At 39.5% G+C, this 12,245-nt stretch overlaps 1 protein-coding gene across 15 annotated transcripts in view; it reads left to right on the top strand.

Annotated features, from left to right (window-relative positions):
- Positions 1–12,245, top strand: part of WNK2 (WNK lysine deficient protein kinase 2) — a 114,652-nt gene that overhangs the window by 25,279 nt on the left and 77,128 nt on the right. For all 15 annotated transcript variants that reach the window (XR_015948226.1, XR_009557105.2, XM_088662224.1 and 12 more), the window contains exons 3-5: positions 3,092–3,264; positions 4,226–4,446; positions 8,327–8,484. Coding sequence is in view for 13 of the 15 variants with exons in the window: in XM_088662224.1 (XP_088518350.1) it covers positions 3,092–3,264; positions 4,226–4,446; positions 8,327–8,484 (552 nt within the window). In the remaining 2 variants the exon portion in view is untranslated. The remainder of the gene's footprint in view (positions 1–3,091; positions 3,265–4,225; positions 4,447–8,326; positions 8,485–12,245) is intronic.

Below are 12,245 nucleotides of genomic sequence, written 5' to 3'. Positions count from 1 at the left end.
GCGTGCATGGTTTGTGAAAACATAAAGGTTATCATTTGTGGTGATGTTGGCTTATTCTTTGTGGTTGTTTTGGCTTGCTCCGGGTGAAGCACTCAGCTGAAAACCACAACTAGGTGGAGTTCCTTTGTGTCACATAGAAGCTGAACTTTTAAGCCTCTTACAGAGGGCTTCGGCTTGCTTTCAGTGTCATGTTCACCCTTGGGTTGTTTATACAATCTGAATATGAACTTCAGCAAGGGCATTAGGCCAGAAGTGATCTATAAATACTCTTTGTATGACTGGGACATCATAGTCTGAAACAGCATTTTATTTAACCCCCCCCCCACTTCTCAAATGGGCTTTTGTGGTTCTCAGAATGTTCCTATCCTTTATGAGCTGATTCACAGGCAAAGACCCTAGCTGTATTATACAATCACACACACAATCTCAAGGTGCATTCTACTCTACTGGCCTTGATGTATCATTAATTATTTTATGATTATAACTTTGGAGTAGCATTTAGGGTTTCCAGACTCAATAGAGGACAGGACTTCTGTGCCTTTACTTGACCTGCTCTCTTTTGAGTCTGGAAACCTTAAAGAGAAACCAGCAGACCCTTTGCTTGGAAATTAAACAAAGGGTCTGCTGGTTTCTCTTTAAGGTTTCCAGACTCAAAAGAGAGCAGGGCAAGTAAAGGCACAGAAGTCCTGTCCTCTTTTGAGTCTGGCAACCCTAATAGCATTACAACTCACTGGGCATTTCAATATATCCTGCCACGATTTTTTGCCTGTCACACACTGACTTTTAAGATAAATCAGTGGTAAAAGGTATGTTTTCAAGTATATTGAATGCCTTTCTTATTGTTGCTTACCTCCACCATATCTTTCCTTTTCATGCATGGAATTGCTCCAGCTTCTTCTTTTTTAAAGTGGGGAAGTGACTTAATCAACTTGGCTTAAGTTAGGAAGAGAGAAGGGCAGGAGGGTTCTGCCATCCTTTCTGGCTTGCATGGGATTTCATTCCATTGTCAGAATCTTTTGTTATGTAGAAAAGAATCTATGAGGGTGCCTTGTTACTGATGGTGGATCACTGTGGTTGATGACATCCTGTCAGGAGTAATGATGCTGCGAGCGCCAACTGCATCTAGCCTTGACTCATTACAACAGATATGCCCCCCAAGATGCGAACAGCTGCCCTGATTGAATAGATTGCTACTGTTGCTCCAGGCAACCCTGGATCAAATCACTCTTCTAATTCTGCTTGATGAAAGCTACAGAAAACCAAGCACTGCACAGCAACAGCAGTACCACATTTTGGACCATCACTTAGGGAGAATGGAAGATCTGTGTTACTGTGTTGCCTTTGAGAAATGCACAGTGTTTCAAAGAAACCTTTGGATTACGTACTGATAGCACACTTTGATCAATGTGAAGACTCTTTAGGTCAAGGATCGAGGAATCTGACCCTCCAGGTGTTATTGGACTACAACTCACATTATCCCTGAACATGCTGGCTAGGGCTGCTAGGAGTCGGAGTCCAGTAACACCTGGAGCGTCACAGATTTTCTACCCCTGCGTTAGTTTATAAATATTTTGCACTTACAGGTGATAGAAGGTGCTCTGAAATCGGCATCCCAGTCTGAAATATAAGGCAATGAAAATTCACCATGTAGATATTTTTGTATCTTAGCATTCTAAAGAAAGTAAAATATATTGGTGCTAAGATAATAAGGGCTATCTTTTTAGTGTTTCTTATTCATCTGTCAAATTACTTTAAATATCTTTTGAACAACCATATCTCTTAACAGGATTTTTTTAAAATTGAAGGCGGCATATTGAGGTATTGCTGCACTGAATGAATGAATTATGTGGGTAGGTGGTAATTGTGCTTGTAATATAGTGAGCTATACTTTGTTGAGTCAAATGGCCCACCCATGTAGGTACTGCCAAATACTTTTCAAACAAAAGTCCATCTTTATTCTGCCCAGTACTTATTAACTGGATAAAGGGTTATTTTGGTATAAGATCATTTCTGTAATGAGAATTGAGCTTCTGGGACAAACAGCCTTCACACTTGATTCAAATGTGACTGAAACCTATTTAACAGCGCCCATATATAATGGATAAAAGAAGCATTAGTAAACACTAGAAGACTGGTAGCCAAATAATCGATAGTGGGGGGCCGGACTATATTTCGGGGGGAGGGGGGGAGAACGAATTCCTATGCCCCACAAATAACCCAGAGATGCATTGTAAATAAAAGCACACGTTGTACTCATGTCAAAACACCAGGTAGGCCCCGCAAATAACCCAGAGATGCATTGTAAATAAAAGGACACATTCTACTCATATAAAAACATGCTGATTTCCGGACCGTCCGCATGCCGGATTTAGGCGTTTGGGCCAGATCCGGCCCCCGGCCCTTATTTTGCCTACCCATGGGGTTGATGGTCATATGCTGCAATATCAGGGGAAACCACAGTTGTGAATGCCTGAACACGGTCATAGAGAAAAACGGCCTGGAATGAGAGTTCTTTGAAGCTAGGATCATAAAGCGAGTATCAGTTCTGCTAATCATACATTATGTTGGTTAGAAACTGTAATATGTTAAGATAATCAGATGCTTGCTTCATTATACCTCTTTGCCTTTGAATTTAATTAAATGAAGGCATGCTATTCCAGTTGCGACAAAATTAGGATAAAAATCCTTTTGATAAACCTTTTGATTCATATTATTCAGGTCTCTGCTCTTATGTTAAACCAGAAAGATTTGTAATCATGGTTGACCTTTATAGATATATTTGCAGTAACTCCTATTTAACTGATAGTGAAGATAATGGCTTAGGTTCAAGGATCTTACTGTGTAGGTACCTCATCTTCACATGTGCTGCTGTTGATTTTTCTTCCCACCTGTGTCTTTTTGAAAGCAATCTAAAATCCAACCCCAGAGGGTCAAGCAGGTGCTCCAGAGCAGCTTTTCTAGATGCATGGGTAAAATCCTGTGAGCAGATAAGTGGTTTTTGTGTGTGTGTTTTTCTAGCACAGCAGGATCCTTAGATCCAAGCCAGTTTTCGTGAGCCGGCTACTAATAAGCAATTTCTTCTGAAACATAGGACCGAAAGCTGACGAAAGTGGAACGGCAGAGATTTAAAGAGGAAGCAGAGATGTTGAAAGGTCTTCAGCATCCGAACATTGTTAGGTTTTATGACTTTTGGGAATCGTGTTTAAAAGGAAAGAGGTGTATTGTGCTGGTTACAGAACTGATGACATCTGGAACCCTGAAAACGTAAGCATTGGACAAATTGAGCAGTGCATAGTTTACCAAATGAGGTATTTGGGCAAATCACTTGCTTCATTTGAAAATATTCCATTATCATGAATTGAAGGCATCTTTCCTTCTAATAGCTTATCTGTCTTTGATCTTAACTGAGCTGAAGGCAGAGTTTCACTGTCTTTCTGTCCTACTCTGTTTTGTTATGTAACCACTAGCTGTTATGCCCTTATTTCCTCTTCCCCTCTGTTTTACACATGAAAGATGAATGTAGAGATTCATAGCGTCAACACAATTTATTATTAAGCCACAATAAACCAATCCTCTGCTGATGAGAGAGGAGGAAAAGAAGCATTTGGCTCATTGAAACCAAACTGTTAATTTTGTTTTGTTAATCTGAATCATGCTAATTAATGGTTTATGGTGCTGATGATCATGTTCAGCTTGATGATGGCATTAGAAGAATAAATGTTCCCCTGCTTATGAGAATACGCTGTATATTCCTCCCCCACCCCCTGATATATGAACATATGAACACATCACTCAATATTTCAAGGCCACAGCACTACTTCTTAATTACTTAGATTTGAGTTGATAGATGTCAGTAAATTTATAGCAGGGACTTCTGCCACGTATTAGCACCAAATCTGTAGTTTTGCAAGCACTTTCCAGAAAAGCAACTCCCCCTCCCCTGAGCCAGCAGAATGCAGGTATTCATACATGAGTTTCAAATTATACATGATCCCTCATATCATTTGAATGTATGGTCTTTAATGTTTTTGGCTCTGAGTGGACTGAGTTAATATTGATCATCCATGGTAAGACCTCCATCTAGTATCTAAAAGAAGATGCATATATTAACTTTTACCAAATGCAGTTATCTAAAATACATATTAATGCAACATCACTGTTGTGCGGTATTAAATTCTCAATGTAGCATTGATTTTTTGTTCTGTCTGATATGTTTTTATTCCAGTTATTTGAAGAGATTTAAAGTGATGAAACCAAAAGTCCTTCGTAGCTGGTGCCGGCAAATCCTGAAGGGTCTCCATTTTCTGCACACTAGAACTCCACCAATCATTCACAGAGACTTAAAATGTGACAATATTTTTATAACTGGACCAACTGGATCTGTGAAGATAGGAGATTTAGGACTGGCAACTCTCAAAAGAGCTTCATTTGCCAAAAGTGTAATAGGTAAGACATTTTCCCTTAGCAATTGTCTCCTCCAGTCTTATAAGCAAGGTATTTCCATCTACAAATCTGTAAATTATTATAACATGGATAAGTGATAACAGACCGTCAAAAAACAAACAAATCACTGTTTATAATTTTTGTGGAAACTACGTTGAAGTGCCTTACAAATGCTATAAAATTATCTTCCTATGGTAGTTTCTGGAATGGTAGATTTTCCTAGCTCATAATTTTTCATCCTGTTGGATTTCCTAAAAAAACAAATAATTTTCTTTGTTATAGAAGAAGCTCAGACTCTGTTTGGGCTTCACATAGCCATCATCTTGTTAAAATTATACTGTAGTGTTTTTTGTGTTTTTTTTTACCATAATTGCTTTACGCTGCAAACCTAGACATGCCTGCTCAGTTGTCAGCTGCACAGTGAGACTTACTAACAGCCAAGTGAGCAAAGGATTTTAGTCTTAATGTAATCATAACCAAATCAAAGTGCATCTTCTGTGCAATTTAGCTGCAATGATGGGACGATTGTGCCTTTTCTCAGCCTGGCATTTGTAGTAAGATTTTGGTTCTTTGAGCTCTTCAAAGAGCTAATTAATGTCCCCCCTAATAGTTTGATTCAGTATGTGGTATCATCACATTACTTTGTCTTTTTTACTGGAGCCAGCATACCAGTAATAATTATACTCATGGGGCCGGGGGGCTGATTCAACTGACTCAGGAACTCAGTGCCAAGGGAGGCCTGGCTAGCTTCATCTCTGATTGGCAGGATTAAAAATAATTTAAATAAATTGGGACTTCAGCACTCAAGATAATCTGTAATTTATTGTACTGTAATCTATTTTAGCTGGCTGTTTTATTTTAACTGTTATATTGATGTTTTATCTGCTTTGTTTGCTTGTTTATTTATTTCATTTATGAATCACTTTTCTTGAGGTATCCCAAAGCGACTTATTATATAATGACATAGATAAAACAGTTGGTATATTAAAAAAGGATAGAGGAATTGCGCATATCTTCAAATATTATCTATTTGAAATTTGTATACACACACACAAATTTCAAATAGTTTTTTATTATAAGAAAAACAATCACAGTTAAAAACAATTCCATGACAGATACCAATTGGGACAAAGATTTTAGGAGGCTTGTTGAAAGAGGAATGCCTTTCACAGGTGCTGAATTGACAATTGAGAATGCACCTGTCCGATATGCATTGGGAAGGAATTGCAAAGGACAAGTAACACCACACTGATGGCCTGATTCTGAAATCATGTGTAACGAACCTCCTGATATGATGGCACCTGCAGGAGGCTCTCTTCTGTGGAAAGCAGGGATCTGTTGGCTATGCAGCAGGGTGAAGGAATATTTTAGATTTCGTGGACCCATGCTGTATAATGTTGTGTGTACCAAAACCAGCACCTTGATCCTAGCCCTAGCATACTGGCAGCTAGGTTTTTATGGTTTTTTACTTTGCATTTCACTTCGTGACATTGCTGGAACTAGTCAGGTTGAGTCCACTAGGTTCAAAAACGCCCAGATTTGTGATGAGCCTGGGTTTTTTAAAAACAATGTAGCTTGTGCCCATTGGGGCTGGTGCAGTGGAGGGCATGGGCAATAATGGTAGGCAGAGCCAAGGTTAGCAATAGGTAAAACTAATGGTATTTGCTGCTGTTCCCCAAACCCATTTAATAGAAGGCAAAGTGGTGAGATTTGGAAACGAGCAACTTGCCCAAGAAACTGAGTACAGTCCACAACAACATATATAGCAAAGTCATAAACTTCACGGATCAGCATCTGGGATTGAGCTGATCCTGAAAGAGCAAGACACATACATGCAGTTGTCAGTCAGGGCTGTTATGCATCAGGGCAGGCAGCAGGGTAACAGGTATGGTGTCCCTTATGGCTCCAGCTTCATGCTATGAATACCTTCACCAGGTGCATAGCTGCCAGCCACAGGGCATGCAACATTGTAGGTGCCAGTCCACAGCAGGTATGATATCAACCCCACTGAAAAACAGTGGTGAGCATCCTGGTTCCTGCTGCTGCTTGAGGTGGGCCCCTGTTGTGGCCCATAACTTTTCCTATTAGCTATGAGCTTTTACAGCTTTGATATTGGTATGGGGATGCCTGGATCTGACAGCTTCACAGGGTTTCTAAGAGCATGGAGAACTGTGGGATTGTTCTGCTCCACGACTACTCCTCTGAGGAGTCGAAGGAAACCCCAGGTTCCAGGTCTGGGCAGGGCTGAAATCTGATAGGACATTGCAGTGGAGCTCTGCTTGTGTGTGGTAGCAGATTGTTCTCTGGAGGGCACTATTTATCCTTGGAATGGCACATCTCACCAGAACATGCAAGCAGGGTCTGTGGGGATTTACAGAGTTTCTCTCTCTCTGCCTGGACAGCCTCTCTTCAAAGCCTCCCCTTCTCTATCTCTGTGGGCTGGGTCGATGTCAGAGCACAGAAGGAAATCTGCAGTTTTACAGTACTTCCTGGCTCTGTGATTATAAGTGCCAGTGCCAGTCATGAGCATCTTGGCAACAAGAACAGCGAGGCAGCTGATGATGCTGGATCTTGTCGCAGCTTTCGCCCCTTGTCATAGGGCAAGTAAGGTATTGAGAGCACTCTGCCAGCATCAGGCAAATTGGCAGAGAAATGCTCTGGCCTCTCCACCGAAACTCTGAACAAGCAGTCCAGTATGTAAGGAGAAGGTGCTGAGGAGCTTTAATTTGTGGAGCCCAGTTTTGGCAGCAAGCAATGAACAGTGTCAGGACCTGGAGAGGTTTCCTAAGGATATGCTGCTGTACACACTGGTATCTGGAAGGTAGTCCCATTGAGCTCAATATTTGAGAAGAGAAACACAGTGTTCCACTGTTAATTTGTGGAATAATGCTACCTGTTTTATTCTCCGTAGCATTCCTTGGACAAAGTCTTCTTTATTTAAACCACTTTCACATTACTGAATTCATAACATTTCTCTCCTCTTTCCTAGGGATGTACAGAAAAAGAATTGATGCATAAACATATTTGAAAACACATTTTATGGGCATAGACACATGTTCTTCTGTTGTTCTGCACAGCCGCTTTCGTTTACTGCATCATTAACCAAACGTTCTACTCACCCAGATCTTTTTATGTTCTAGTTATAGTATACATCATGTTTTACAATATGCCTAATTGCTTTGTGTTACAATGTTCTGGACATTTCCTTATGGGTATCCCACTATTGTTGGTGAGCTGCATGCCTCCAAGGAAGAAGAGATTGTTCTGTTTGTTACCTGTTTGACAAGACTGTTCTGAGTGGATTTTGTTCTATACTGATGTGATTTCTGTTCTATTATTATTATTATTACCTAAATGAAAATTATGCAAGGCTTGTAAATCACCTATTTATAAAAGTTGTCATCTCCAAATTTTGAAACAGTAATTAAGCTATTTATTCAGGCTTTCACATGGGCTCAGAATTCTGTCAGTAGAATATAGTTTCCGTAGTAATCCTTGGGTTCACATTAGATGGATGTAAGAAGTGCTCCTTCGTAGTGTCAGAACATAGTGTCATAACTATTATATAAAGTAGAGTGTTAAATAATGTAGCCAATGTGATGCTTTAGCTAGTGTATTCATTGATCAATTGGTTGAATCTATTGGCTGCCTTTTATCAGCAGTGATACCAGAGTGGCACACAATAATTACACAATGAATACCAAAGCCATATACACAACACTGTCACGATAAAAGCAAACATTAAAGTCATTCAAACACATTGACATCCCAAACAGCAAACTCTCAATAGCTCTGGGTTTGATCTGGGTTTGATCAATTCACTTATTTCTAAATGTACAAAGAGACAAGTGTTCTAAGTCAAATGCTTTTTCTTTATGTTCAGGTACTCCAGAATTTATGGCTCCAGAGATGTATGAAGAACACTATGATGAATCCGTGGATGTATATGCTTTTGGAATGTGTATGTTGGAAATGGCTACCTCAGAATATCCATATTCAGAATGCCAGAATGCTGCTCAAATTTACAGGAAAGTAACCTGTGTAAGTGACTTCATATTATGGGCATTTCCTCTTTTAACTTGTGGTGTATTTTTTTATTGTTAAGTCACATTTTTGTATAAATAAGACATACGGATCAAATAAAAGTGATCATAATGTCCTGTTACTGCTGAAATTTTCAGTGTCTTCTTCATGTTTCCATATTTATTGACATGTAAAGCCAGGGAATAGGCTTTCTTTTAGTTTTATCTTGGTGAAGAAGCAAAAGCAAACAAACATTATTTATTGGTTTGGCACATCTCATAAAAGTTGGGAGTTCTGGATTCAGACGTAAGCTCCTGTCAAAAACAATGGGTTGGATCTAGAGAAATGCAAGTATACAGGAGCTGGTGGAAGTTACAATGCAATGTAATACAATGCATTGCAATGTATTTTGTACCTGTTCTATGAAGGCAATTTTATGGTTGATTGTCTGCAGTTCACTGCCATGGGTTTTTTTGGGGGGGGGCAGTGGCATAAATAAGTATATAATTTCCCCTTAGTGGAACAGCATGATGGTCTTGAGGGCATCCTGAGCAAGTTTGCAGACGACACCAAATTGGGAGGGGTGGCTAATACCCCAGAGGACAGGATCACACTTCAAAATGACCTTTACAGATTAGACAACTGGGCCAAAGCAAACAAGATGAATTTTAACAAGGAGAAATGTAAAGTACTACACTTGGGCAAAAAAAATGAAAGGCACAAATACAGGATGGGTGACACCTGGCTTGAGAGCAGTACATGTGAAAAGGATCTAGGATTCTTGGTAGACCACAAACTTGACATGAGTCAGCAGTGTGATGCAGCAGCTAAAAAAGCCAATGCAATTCTGGGCTGCATCAATAGGAGTATAGCATCTAGATCAAGGGAAGTAATATTACCACTGTATTCTGCTCTGGTCAGACCTCACCTGGAGTACTGTGTCCAGTTCTGGGCACCACAGTTCAAGAAGGATACTGACAAGCTGGAACGTGTCCAGAAGAGGGCAACCAAAATGGTCAAAGGCCTGGAAACGATACCTTATGAGGAACGGCTTAGGGCGCTGGGTATGTTTAGCCTGGAGAAGAGAAGGTTGAGGCTAAACATAGCCATGTTCAAATATATAAAAGGATGTCATATAGAGGAGGGAGAAATATTGTTTTCTGCTGCTCCAGAGAAGCGGACATGGAGCAATGGATTCAAGCTACAAGAAAGAAGATTCCACCTAAACATTAGGAAGAACTTCCTGACAGTAAGAGCTGTTCGGCAGTGGAATTTGCTACCAAGGAGTGTGGTGGAGTCTCCTTCTTTGGAGGTCTTTAAGCAGAGGCTTGACAGGCATATGTCAAGAATGCTTTGATGGTGTTTCCTGCTCGGCAGGGAGTTGGACTGGATGGCCCTTGTGGTCTCTTCCAACTCTATGATTCTATGATTCTATGATCTTGTTCAGAAAAGGCCCTTGGGAAACAGATTAAGTAGTCCTTAATTCTCCATATCTCCCCTGATCAAATCTACAGCCCTTAGCAACTACTTTTCCTTCCTTCCTTGGTATTTAGTCTGAGCTTCTTTCTGTAATATGGTGCTAATAATAGTTGCCTACCTTACAGAGCTGTTGTGATGATTATTGAGTCAAAGTAATGTGAAATGATTTTAGGTCTTAGGAAAACAGAACAATGTACATTCCAGTCATAATTATTAGTGCTTCTCTTTCATGTGAAAAAATCTTTGCCTAGTTGGGTACATTTTGTCAACATAATTTAGTTACCATTATGCCAGATTCTTGTTAATGCCCTTTGTAAATAGCCTAGAATGGATCTCTTTCATAAAGTGATTAAATCTCCATGATACAAAGTATGCTTTCAAATCTCAAAATAACTGTCCTAAGTCTGTCCACAGTGGAAAATGCAATGCTTCAAACTCTGAATGTAGAATTGAATGTTGTTTGGATGAAGAAATGTAGATGTTTGATAAAGATAGCCTGCCTAGAAAAAAAGACATGTGACATGATATGTATCGCTCTTTGTGTGGATACATGCCTTGCTTGCATATAGGACTATAGCCAGAACACAAGGCAACAGCTTATTCTTCCCACTAATCATGTTGTAGATGGGCAGTTTGCATTTTCACAAGGAACCACTGTTTCATAGGCATGTATTAGGCCCCTAAAATGCACAAACGTAAAATGTGTATACAACATTTATCTGAACCCATATGCTATCAACAAAGATAGAGAATGGTTATGAAATTTAATGGGCAAGCCAATACATGTATGTGAATTAGGCTGGTGGCCAGTTAAAAATCTTAGCTGCTTAATTTCCTGCCTTTTAACTGATTGATTGATTAAATTTAAATAAATTAGCATATCGCATAAAGCTCAGGATAGGTGCTTTATAGTGGAGAAATTATTAAAGTCATTCATTAAACTTACTCTTGCTCATTGTTAGCAGGAAACTAAGGGTTGGCATCAATGTTAGCCATACTTGGAGTAGCCCTACTGAAATTAATTGGCATGCCTAACTTAACAGGCAGCCCTGTTTAGGGAAGCTTTTAATGTTTAATACACTATTGTATTTTAATATTCTGTTGGAAGCCGCCCAGAGTGGCTGGGGAAACCCAGCCAGCTGGGCGGGGTATAAATAATAATAATAATAATAATAATAATAATAATAATAATAATATATTATTATTTTATTTTAATGGGACTACTGACTAGCAATGGATACTACCCCATTTTTATTCTTCAAAACCTCTTTAAGTAAAACATAGGGATCAAAACAACTTCCAAAAAGCATGACCTTAACTTTTATCCTTGCTGATTAAAATTGCTTTCCCCTCACCTCCACTAAAGGTCTAGTTGACTATACTACCAGTTAAATGAATTGGTAAGTTCATCCCTATTTGAAATTCCAATACCTCAAAGATCATGAGCTGCTGAAATTCATGAAGCAGCTTGTATATCCATCTGGTTTATATAGGCTTGGGTGGGCATTGTGTTAAGGATTTAGATTTTGCTTTGTTTTGCTGCTTACTGGGCAGCTTTTATTTTCAAGTTCTCTTGTCCTGACAGAATCCTCCTCCCTCCAGTCGCAAGTCATCATGTGATATTTGATAACTAAACTGATCAACAGACAAATGGTTTAAAATGCTAAGACGGTGGAAACAAGTTTCTGTTTGCTAAAATCAAAAACGTCCACTCTTCAAGAGTTTTTCTGTAGGCCATAAAACATCTCTGTAGGCCTGCCACACTGCTATTTTTGAAACAATTGATTGCTCTCTAGAGTTGTGTTTTATGGTAGGTTGAGCAGAACTGTCCATTAGTCTGCCAGTTTTGTCTAGAATTTTAACCCCACTCGCCAGTACTCCCCCATTCATGTCACCATATTGAAATTGTGTCTTATATGATACATGAAACATTTAGCCTTCTGTTCTAGGATTAAGGAGGATTCCATATCCCTCATATATTTTTGATCCAGTTCTTTAAAAGATGAATAAGGCTTCAATGGGGTGGGGGATGAATAAAGCATTAGCAGGGGGGTGGGGGGGAAGTGTTCAAAAGTATAACGAAGAACTGCTTTCCTTTTAATAGCATAAGGAAAGTTAAACATAAGATGGTCGTCTCACAAAGTGGTGACTGTTTCAGCTGAGGAGCCTCTCTCTCATGTGCAACAGCCATGCTGTTGGTTTCTGTGCCTCAGCCAAGCATTTCTGTTGATACCGTTTGTAGTGGAGCAGTTCTCACACAGAGGTGGCAACAAACCCATATGAGGATTTGCTAAAATGAG

This window comes from Zootoca vivipara, chromosome 2 (assembly GCF_965207765.1).
Source record: "Zootoca vivipara chromosome 2, rZooViv2.hap1.1, whole genome shotgun sequence".
In the NCBI taxonomy this organism is placed as follows: domain Eukaryota; kingdom Metazoa; phylum Chordata; class Lepidosauria; order Squamata; family Lacertidae; genus Zootoca; species Zootoca vivipara.
The sequence above is the reverse complement of the archived record's forward strand: the minus strand, read 5'-3'. Positions and strand labels throughout refer to the sequence as shown.